This window comes from Amblyomma mixtum, chromosome 3 (assembly GCF_055824585.1).
Source record: "Amblyomma mixtum isolate Tamu chromosome 3, ASM5582458v1, whole genome shotgun sequence".
NCBI lineage: Eukaryota > Metazoa > Arthropoda > Arachnida > Ixodida > Ixodidae > Amblyomma > Amblyomma mixtum.
This window is the reverse complement of record NC_143014.1, coordinates 76135757-76147016: the sequence shown is the minus strand read 5'-3', so window position 1 is coordinate 76147016 and position 11260 is coordinate 76135757. Positions and strand designations below refer to the sequence as shown.

General features: G+C 48.3%; 1 protein-coding gene across 1 annotated transcript; it reads right to left on the bottom strand.

The window, feature by feature from the left end:
- Positions 1–3092: 3092 nt before the first annotated feature.
- On the bottom strand, positions 3093–9950 carry obst-I (obstructor-I). Its single transcript, XM_089576912.1, has 3 exons — positions 9831–9950; positions 5162–5366; positions 3093–3139 (listed from the first exon to the last, which is right to left on the bottom strand). The coding sequence occupies exons 1-3, from the start codon at positions 9948–9950 to the stop codon at positions 3093–3095; spliced, it is 372 nt and encodes a 123-aa protein (XP_089433038.1).
- Positions 9951–11260: the final 1310 nt, after the last annotated feature.

Genomic DNA, 11260 nt, shown 5'->3' with positions numbered 1-11260 from the left:
TCGACATTCGGATGGATACCATCACATTTGAGTATGAGGTGTTCAAGTGTTTCTACAGATCTACCACACACAGCACATGTGTCATCATCTTCGTTGATTTGTTTTTTTTTTTTTTGTAGCTGCGCGTTCTAAGACACCCATACCAGGCTTCAAAGAGTAGGGCACTGCCTCTTGAGTTATCATAGAAAAATTCTTTCCTGATCTGCCTTTTCCAGTATCGATATAGTTCTACACTATGCTTCTTTTCCATTGAATTAATCCAATTTTTAACTTCCGCGTTTTTAACCTGTCGTTTAATGCGCTTTCTTTCTCCGTCCTCGTGTCCGGCATACTTACTGGTTAGTTTCCTAGTTCTTTTCCGCCACTTTGAGCCAACGCTGCTTCTGTATAAGTATTTAAATACCTTAGCTGCCCACCTGTTAACGTCCAATTTCCTCAGACGTTCTTCGTATAGTATTTTACTCTTAGCTTCCCGTGCTTCGAACGATGCCCAGCCCATATCCCCTTGTACTGTCTCGTTTGTGGTTTCGCCGTGGGCACCTAGTGCTAATCTTCCAACAGCTCTCTGATTTACGTCTAATCTCGACTGAGCTTCTGCCCTTAAGCACAGAACCGCATTCCCGAAAGTAAGCCTCGGCACCATTATTCCTTTCCAAATACCTCTCAGTACTTCATATTTGTTGCACCCCCCTAATGCCCTATGTTTCATTATCCCGGCGTCTTTTCGCTCATTTGCCCTAAAAGACTGTTCATGCTTTTCCGTGTATATCTGCCCTTCGTTTAGCCATATCCCGAGGTATTTGTATTCGGCCACTCTGGGTATTTCGTGGCCTTGTATTGTAAGCACCTGATCATTTGTATCGCTCGAAATGGGCTTGCTTCGCGTTCATTTCAGAATTTTTTTCATTGGGATTGTTCTGAAAGGTAAATTAGTTTCGAAGAAATGCTCGATCGCTGGTTTCGTCTGTTGGTACTTTTGTTTTCGTGCTTCTGCAAGCTATAACGGTATGTAGCTGGACTAGCTACCATTATACTAGGCGTTTCTCATGAGATGTTCCGCAGTTTTTAAAAGTAGGCTTTTGAGTTAAAAGTGTGTTTTTTTTCGGCATAACATTGTCAGCGGTGTAGTCCATCAGGATACGGCTATGATGTGCTAACTAGCAGGCTGGATAACTATTAGTGAATAATTGACTTTTTAACTATTACTCTTAGGTTTCTTATTTATAGCCAGGCTTGTTGCCCGCCTTAAGTAATATCAGTTTTTGTAATTTGAAAATCTCAATCTAGTCTCCGCTGCTCAGGATCGCAGGATATGCTGCGCAGGATCGACCTCCTGTCTGGCTGTCTTCACTCGATGTATGCGTCTACCTCCCGGAATTTTGATGTACAGGCAAAGTGAGAGCTGGACGCTGGCGTGATTGTGTATGACGGGTTGCGTGATGCGACCTGGTTAAGTCGGACTTGAAGCCTGCCTGTGTGGGTGTACTTCCATGCAATAAAGAAAAAAAACTGCGGCGATACCTTAGTGCTCTCGCGCAGTGACCTGATATGTTCGCACCGCATCTGGTTCGAATCCATGTCGCGGATATTTATTTGATTTATATTTATTTATATCTTTCACTCGGCACAAGCTCGCAGATATCGCATTATAACTTGCTCGGGGTCTACCCGAGAGTTAACATTCAGTATAACTTGACCAGCCTATTAGTTGGCACGTCTTAGCAGCATTCTAATGTACTACGCGGCTCATAATACTATGCCGGAAAAAAGCTGTCTTCTAGCTGAAAAAGCTTATTTTAAAAAATTGCTGAAAGTCTTAGGTGACACACCTTGTATATATGCATTCCCATGCAATTATTCATAATCATGCCGGGCGTTCTGCGCCTTAATTGCTGCGTATAGCCTGATAAATGGGATAGAGGTGTTAAAAATAAAGCAAAAATAATAATTTGCGTCTCAGGCCGGTCATTATTTAGTACTTTATTTATTTTTTATATATGTTTATCTATTTTCCGGATCTTGTCGGCTTGACATATCTATAATCAGGCCCCCACAGACAGAAAAGTTTCGTTTCGCGACTCCTCCTTTCGATACCATGATGGATAGGAATTAGGGAGTAATTGCTCATACGCATCACCTTAGCGCAGCCATATGGCTAGAAAGGAAATCTATAGCTTTCTCAGAAGTTTTAGAGTTGAAGAAAAATTCTAAATGTTAGATCAAGATGTATACCGGCTGGTCAAAGAAATGAGGCAAGAAAGTGTTTTTTTTTTTCTTCTATGCGTTCTGTACCGCTTTGTACTCTACTCAGAACTATCCTCATGTCGCGGAAAACGCATCATCTACATCATCCTAGAGGCATTTGCGGCCTTTTTTTATTCTCAGTTTTCTGTTTCAATGCACACACTGACCACAGCGCTCATCCGAACGCCCGCGGTGACCCCCCCCCCCCCCCTCCCCCTTGTACTGAGCCGCCGGCCGAGTAGAGAGGTGTAACGCTGAAGCATGCATTTTAGCGATTTATTCACACCACCATTAAAAATAAAAAAAATTACATACTCCTGCTTGAAATTATCTGCCGCAAGCTGTACTGACCGCAGCGGTGGCTTAGTTTGCGCATCCGCCTTGCATGCGGGAGTTGCACGGTTCGATCCCTAGGGACGCCGGGTACCCACTGGGGATGGGTACAAGGTGTTCCCTGCTCTTGTGTGCGGCTTCTCTGGGGTGAAATGCCTTCAAAAATGAGTCTTTGACGCCACCTTGAGGAAAGGAAAATAGCTTGTATCATGACGCTCTTTGGCTAAAGTTGCCCTTGCGCCTATAAAATTTATCATCAACATGCATCAAGCTGTACTGCTTCAATTACACTGCAACAACCTCACGTTGCTAGAGGCACCGCTTGCATCGGCCAGAGACAATGAAAAAGCGCCACAGCAGCTGCGTCGACTGATATATATATTTTTTAAATCATTGTGGAGTCCCACCTCTTTTTTCGCGCGCACAAATATACGGCTTAATTCAACAGTAGAAAAAGGTGTGAAATTTCTTCTGTCGTGATGTTGTTGCTCCCAATGGCTCTGGCCGCTTGGATTTCATTTCTTCCCAGTGAACGACGAGCTCAGGTAGTAGAGGTAGCACCCTGAAAGCAGAAACGGTACATTGTAGTGATGACATAAAGACGGCAGATCTGGACGAATTCCTCTTGCAAGTTTCATTATGCTTTATCACTGAGTGTTACCGTCACTAACATTTCTGCAACCACGTTAACGACAAACGCCAGGCAATAATCAGTCATAACAGCGAAATAATATGCGCACATTTCTATATAATTATGTTATCTCATGTTACGAAACAAGCCACTCTCATGATCAGACGCACGCAGGGCTATAATGTGATGTGATGTTTAGAGTGTCTGTAGTAGATGTGATGGGATGTTTCGAATGTCTGTAGTAGAAAAATTTTAACCGAGGAGGTATTCCGAGGCCTGAATTGGGAACTGTTGGGGATAAGAGTTAATGGAGAATACCTAAGAAATCTGCGATTCTCTGATGAGATTGCATTGCTAAGTCACTCAGGCGATGAACTGCAAAGCATAGTCAATGAGTTGGAGTGGCAGAACAGAACGGTGGGTCTAAAAATTAACATGCAGAAAACCAAAGTAATGTTTAACAGTCTCGCAAGGTAACAGCAGTTGAGAATTGGTAGCGAGGTGCTGGAAGTGGTAGGGGAATACCTCTACTTAGGGCAGGTAATGACCGCTGCTCCGGATCATGAGAGGGAAATAACTAGAAGAATGGGGCGGAGCGCAAATGGAAGGTTCTCTCAGATCATGGATGGCAGTTTATCTATATCCTTCAAGAGAAAAGTACACAAAAAGTATACAACAGCTGTACCGGTACTCACATATGGGGCAGAAACGTGCAGGCTAACGAACAGGGTTCAACTTAAGTTAAGGACAACGCAGCGAGCTATGGAAAGCAAAATGATTGGTGTAGCTTTAAGAGACCGGAAGCGGGCAGAGTGGGCAAGGGAACAAACGCGGGTTGATGACATTCTAGTCGAAATCAAGAGGAAGAAATGGGCTTGGGCAGGGCATGTAATGCGAAGGCAAGATAAAAGCCGGTGCTTAAGGGCAATGGAGTGGATTCCAAGAGAAGGCAAGCGTAAAGATTACGTAAAGATAGGCAATCCATCACTCGTCACCCCAGCGAAAGAATTTTCGAGCTAGTATGAATAACAACGAAGTTATAGACGATTAAAAATTACGCTCCTCCTCTCCCCCCTCAACTCATATACGCGGAGCACCAAGACAAAATAAAGAAAACAGCTCCGGGACTGGGCTCCGCCCATGAATACGTCATTCGCTGACGTTCGGTTTACGACTTCCGGTTGTCGCACTCCCGATGAGCAGCGTGCGTCGGCAGCGTCTCTCCGGTCTCGGCGCTTTCTTTGCTCCCGAACTCCCGGCAGAAAGAGGTGGCAGAGGTAAATTGAAAACATATGCGTGAAGGCAATGCCCTGGCCCGTGCTTGCCCGAGGGGGTCGCGCGAGCAGACGATTTTCACCGCTACCGGAAGTGTGCCCGTGACGTTGTAGCTGCCGCGGCTCGAGCGAATGACAGCGTGTGGTGGCCTACCGACGTCATGGGACTAGTGACGTCTGTTTTCCCGGTTTTGGTTTCAAAATCGCTCCCTACGAAGACACCAAACGGCCCGCGAATTTTAAAAAACGCGATTTTTAAAAAGCCATAATAAATTGCCGGCTCAGTTCCGAAGACTCATACTTGGTGTCAGTGCTTCTGAGCATAACTTCTAACATTTACAAGCGGCTTTTAATTCTTTTCATGGTCCCTTTAAGAAGTTTGCGGGGACACGGCGGGCGCAGCAGGCAAAGGAGAAGGTTAATTAGAGAGACATGGGAGAGGCCTTTGCCCTGCAGTGGGTGCAGTCAGGCTGCTGCTGCTGCTGCTGCTGCTGCTGCTGCTGCTGCTGCTGCTGCTGCTGCTGCTGCTGCTGCTGCTGCTGCTGCTGCTGCTGCTGATGATGATGATGATGATGATGAACAGAGATGCGCAATGGTAACGGCGAATAAGAGCGCTTCAACCGTGTGATGTGATGTGATGCACGCACATCCGGTGGCCAACAGAGTGTGCAATGCGTACCAGGGTTTGGGGCCAGGCAGGCAGGCGCATCCTGCGGGTGGTTGCAGAGGCCCAAGCGGCGGTCGAACACAGTGCCCGGGGCACAGCGAAGCCGGTAGGCGCGGCACGAGGCGCAGCTGTAGAAGCCGCAGCAGTCGGCCGGGTCCGGGAACAGGCCCGAGGGACTCCAGCACGGACCTCCACAACCGCTCAGCTCCGCCGGCACCTGCGCTCGGCCGTCGAAGTCATCCTCTCCACCTGCCCGAGTTCTGGTTTTTGAGTGCTTCGTCCTCAGAAAATGGAGAGGAAGCATCGGCCTTGCACTATGACTGCGTCGTCCCGTTATGCGGTGTTGCGAGGGTGTAATGATCGCGACGTTTAATTATTCGCGCCCGCGGGACTGACTGAAACGGGGCCAGTTCGCCATCGAACAAGCTGTATCCGTTCACATGCTAAGTTCAATGTAAGACGCTGCAAAATAAATAAGGAAACAAAACTGGAAGGGACACTTAAGCTCCGCTTCAAGGGTAGGAAGCGTTAGCGTTGGTGGACTAATGTTCCTACTAATCACCTCCATGCGTAATTGGTCATTCTCTACATACACAGATCGCTGGGAGTCCTCATGCCACTCCTGGAGCACTGGTGCAGCGATTTAGCGATGCGCCACTGTCCAGGCAGGTGGCTGTTTCAAACATAGCCACCGGTGGGGTTTGTGAGACCCATGGAGGTTGCTCTTCCCGAGCAACCTCTCGCGATCAATAATTAATTTAACTGCCGCTTTCCACGGTGGCCAGTTTTCTCACAATCCGATGAACAGGCTGTGATGACGCCACAAGGTCGCATGACCTGGGTCCGGCCGCTCCGCCTTCGAGGTTGCAAACGGTCGCCGACGCCGGAAAATTTTTTCCGACTTTTCCGACATGGGGTACCAACGCTGTCATGTTAAAAGAGAAAGTCGTGGTGTTTCACCACAGTACACCTATTTATTTACGACTTCTGAATTTGCACGACCCTATGAATGGTTTTCGTAAGCCGCGCAGATTAAGTTGGAACCAACACAGCGAATAAGTGGAAATAAATCCAGAAGTTTCTGCGTGATCGGTCGGTAAAGAACTCGTGGTCGTAGCGGGCGGACCGAGCACTGGTGCGTGGCCATTACCGTTGTGGCGATAGCCTCCAGTTACATACGAGGGAAGTTTCAGGACATGAACAATAGTCCCGATCGCTGTCCTGGCTGGGCGGAGAATTTCTGGCGAATGCGATGAGACATCGTCCACTGCACGGTCAGGCGTACGCGGTTATCGTTGAGAAAGAAAAGGGATAATATGGACCGCACCCTCGACAGCAGCGCGCGCTTTCTGAACGAACGTCGTCCCGGATACCTATGCGATATCCAGGCGCCTCATTTTGGCCACACTGCAGCTGACGGCCTCAGAAACACGGTAACAGATATCACCCACCTTTTTCCGCCCGCGAAGGGCACCATATATGCAGCCATCATCGTGCAGTTGCTTTCAGAGAGTGGCGTTCAGGGCCTCTGGACCGTCCGCTTTATACAGGTAGCCTTTCCCCGTGCGTGTTAACGCGCTAGCATTAATTAAATGTCAGAATAAAGTAAAAAAAAGTGGGCAATCTTGATGAAGACAGGATAATATTTGCCGAAAGATTGTTGTTCGTATTCAACGGGTGCCTCAAAAAAGGGTTGAGATGCATCCTTGTTTTCAGGCGGTGGGTGCACGACCTTCGCGATGGGTTACATCGCTGGACGTGCGACGCACTTGCTTGATAACACAGTTGCAAGATTAAATGGTGCGATAAAATTATCATATTAATCATCTCGAAATTCGCGAGGCGCACGTCGAAATCAGCGCACCGACGAAGGCATCGGTAAATGCGTACAAGAGATGCTCATCTGAGTCACGACCTGCAAAGTGCCTAACTTCAAAATAATAATGCCTGGCACCTTGAAAAGTAAGCAACACATTTATTTTGAAGAGCAGAACTTTCTCTCAAGCGATGAAAGGCATGAGTTTCTCCTCCTCGTAAAAAAATAAATAAAAATAGTTGGACCTAAGCTTACCGGCTTAGCAGATTAATCAGCGAAAGCCGACTGGCATTAGCCGCCAACAGTTCTGGAGCTGCAGGCCCGTTTTGACGTTTAACAGGTGACTTTCCGGTTAGGCGTCTCCACACAAAGCAGCCTCAGTTGTAGAAGCCGAAAAGGCTGCCGTGGCGCTAGCCATCACGGATACATCGACGCACACCGTCTTAGGTGACTCCAAGCGGGCCATTACGAATTTCTGTGAAGGCGCGCGGTAGACAAGACGGCAGCCCGCATCTTCCGGGGTTGCACTCCACAACATTTAGTACAGTTTTATATTGGCCCAGCTCATTCCAGAGAATCCGGGGAACGAGGAGGCAGATCGTATATAGCCCGAGGTCTGACGAACCGGGAGACCAGCTCCTCAGACTCGGACCCCCGAGGTGAAGCACTGACCACGAACCATCACATAACTAACTACTATAAGGATAAAAGACGGATTTATAAAAGGCGGATTTATCCTCCTCCGCATGTGGACCTTAACAAAGCACAGGCCACGATGCTAAGAAGGATCCGGACTCGATCAGTTCTAAGCCCCCACAGGTTATCACTTATTACGAACGGGGAGTATAACCCTGCGTGCTTAAATTGCCAGGAATTGACAATCCAAGATCACATATCATAGGGACGTGAGGTCAAGCCTCCACCTCGTCTGCTTCTGCCAGCTCCCTCCGAAGAAAGCTGCAGAATCAACTGCTGCTGAAGCAGGAGAAGACAACACAGGAAGCTCTTGTTAACGGTGCCTTGGAGGTCACCCCTGTATGGGGGTCACACTGAGGTACAGTCGCCCACGATCTCAAACCCTTAGCAATAAAGTTGTTTCTCTCTCTCTCTATACGCTGTCGTGCTCACTCGGCCTTCTTCCGCTTGCGGTTTCCATTCGATCGCATTCCCTGCACACTTCACGGGCTTGAGGGCCTGCTTGCACGAAGCAAATAAGACTGTCCAGTTCTCAGCCTAACCTTATTCGCCGTCGAGACCCTCCCCAGGATTTGAGTAAAGGAAAGGCGCATATCTGGCACATTTTGTCAGTGGACACCTGAACCGAGCAGTGACAAAAACAACTGGAAGGTTCAGACACGCCTGCCGCGCGGCCGGGACTGAAAAAGCGTTGCTTGCGCGTGGAGTGCGGGACGGGACTAGAAAGCGCCGTGCACGACCAGAGACGTATGCCTGAGTCATAGCGTTGTTTTGCATCATGGACTGCCCCTTTCAATCCTTCCCGGCACAGTTCAGGGCCGCTTGCTTGAAGCGAAAGTTTTTCCATCGCTCGTATCGAGCAGTTAAGACTGCCATATAAAGCCAGTGGGCAACGCTTTTGACGATAGCAAAAATGTTAATAGCAATAAAATGCTATTAAACGGGACATCTATGTATATATTGATTGTTGCAGGGATATCTTTAAATATATGAACAAATTGCATTCGTAAACTCTTTTCCGTTCAGAAATGCTTTTGTCCAGAATTGTTGGGTATGAGACTGCTAATAAGGCTAGACTGGGAATCTTATTCGCGGTCTAAATATCTAAAACACTCTTTTGGTTCTGAGGAAATGAAAGGCGCATTCCTGGCTCACTTTGTAGCAACAGTAGCTTGGTTTGGGCTAGTTGGTAACAGTTCTTCGAAAGCGCAAAAAAGACACGGACGACACAAAAGTGGACACAGAAGTACCATCTGTTCCGTCCATTTCTGTGTCGTCCGTCTCTTTTTTTTTTTTTGCTATGATTGTAGGTGGACGGAACAGGTGGACTTTGTAGGTGGACGCTTGAACCGCGCAGTGAGAAAATGGAAAAGCAGCCCGCGTAACGTAACGCGTTGCGGCTGCCGTTGTACCCCCTAAATGGCTTATAACAAAGCTATCAAAAGCTCTCGCTGCAAAAATAAAAAAAATAAAGGAGGGGGAAGAGATGAGAATATGGTCGAAACCAGGCAGTCAAGGCACTGGATAGACGAGTGTTGCAAATCAAGAGTAAATGCGTTAATTATTTCACCGTGACTGCATGAGCACTGCGATGCCTCCTGAAGAGATGACGAGAGGTGGGCGACAGTTTGTGTGCAAGAGACGAAGGCATAGCAAAAGCCTCTCTATACGGCGTCTGGAACTGCTTCGAGAGTACAAATAGCGTTTTAAATCACGTGTCATGAGTATTGGTGCATAGAGAAGATTGTCCACTCCTGACGTGTACTATCGCGGAAAAACCAAACGCGAAAGCGATAGTGTGAACGTGGCGAACACAATTTCTTTTTTCGGCTGACGGAAGCCCAATTTAACGTGACGAATCAAGTTTAGAAACCAAGAGTGGTCTTTTCACAAGGTAACTGAAAACGAACTGTGCCTTTACATATGCTCCATCAATTTTGTATACGCGTTCATAGCACCGCTAATTTAATGCTTCATTTATCCGTGCTGGTACATTTGCTACCGAACACGCGATGTTGTCATGGTAGGTCAGCATTTTCTACTCGCACGAACGAGAGCCCATCATTGTGTTCGTGTAGTCTGCCGGTCATTCGTGACACACGCGATGCACATTCGGCGCACTATACTTTCTCCTGAGGCGGAAATACGGAACACATGCAGCTCGCTTACCCATGGGTCACTAGCTGACGCGGAGGCTGTCATCCACAACGCCAGTGTCATCAGCATCGCGCGACGGAGGCTCCGGAGCCAACGGTCGCTAGCGCCTCTGCGCTCCCGAGCGCAACTCATGATGGAACTGTCACTGCCCACTACCTTAGCGCGCCCTGTATATACAGCTTGGCGCACAAAGGCCATTACTGGCGTTTTCATTACGCGTCCCGGCCGACCAGAGCGGCCGCGCATAAAAAGGTCGCGGGGCTAGACAAAAGCGCCTGCCCCCGCCGCAGAGCTCGGAAAGCACCCATTCCGGCCGAATGTGGGTCAGCGCCCGAGCTTCGAGCGCCGCCCGGCGCGAAGGCTGGCCGCGGTTCGGTCCACGGGCCGTGGGTCCCTTGCGCCGTGCCTTCGCTTCCGGCGACCGCGGCGGATGCACCCTTCGCGTCCCAGGCACCCTTTGTGATGCCTTTCGTCCCCCCCGCGAGCGAAGCGTTGTGCCTGCTAGGAGGCGTCCTTGAGCGCTAACATCGCAGAGGATATTAACATGGAGATGGGGGCCATTCAGCCAGACTGTGGGAAAGTCGCGATGTAACACCGTCGCAATGCCGTCATCCGTGCTCGGTGCCTAAAGCAAGAGGGGCAAGGCTGGGTGGGGGTGTCAAAATTAACTCTGCCTCTCCCACTACTACCCTGTTACGAACCAGCAGCCAGCTAACAGTCGCAGGTGTCGGACGTTTCCTTTCCGTTGGAGGGAAAACAAGAAAAAAAAATGCAGGAAACAATCGCAACAACTTTTTGATTCCCTAAGCATTCTAGTCCAGATGGTTGTCTTACTTTTACAGTGGATAAAAACTTGTGGCTAAATTTTCTCTATACGAAACCGCGGCTGAGAAACGTTTATAAGCTTCGTTATAGCTGTGTGCTTCATTTGCGGTTGCCTCGATGCGCTGCAGGGCGGCGGGACTGTGTTGAAAATTGTTCCGTTTCGAGCTTCGGTCACCCCTGAAACGGACGAATATACAGCTACATTTTTCTGACTGACGCGTTTTCGAAAAGAGCAGTTCCAGCTTTCGGAGTGTATTCAGGAAGGTGGCGCGCACTTGCAGAACTTCTGACAGTTCGGCGCGTTGTAGGATGATGTCCTCGAACGCATACCAGCGCGATCTCGGTTTACTATCTTGTAGGCCTTTCGTAATTTTCGACAGTCTGGGAAGGCAACAACAGTTTAAGATGGAAACTGAGAAGCGAGTTCTTCTACATACGCCAGGTAGTGACGGGGGATTAGAAGCAATGAATTGGAGAATATGCAAGAACACGCCGAAAAAATGAATATCTGGTCTGCTACTCTTTTATGAGTCCGAAACTAACAAAATAGCTTGAAATCAGACTGAGGATAGCGCAGTGAGCTATATATGGGATGGAATGATGATAAGGTAACGTTA

Bases quoted from the DNA above. Each gene is read 5' to 3' on its own strand.
- obst-I (XM_089576912.1), bottom strand. From the start codon at position 9,950: ATGAGTTGCGCTCGGGAGCGCAGAGGCGCTAGCGACCGTTGGCTCCGG. The intron at 5,367-9,830 runs GTAAGCGAGCTG...GGCCGAGCGCAG, and splicing joins CGTCAGCTAGTGACCCATGG to GTGCCGGCGGAGCTGAGCGG. The intron at 3,140-5,161 runs GTACGCATTGCA...TTCTGCTTTCAG, and splicing joins CTGCCTGGCCCCAAACCCTG to GGTGCTACCTCTACTACCTG.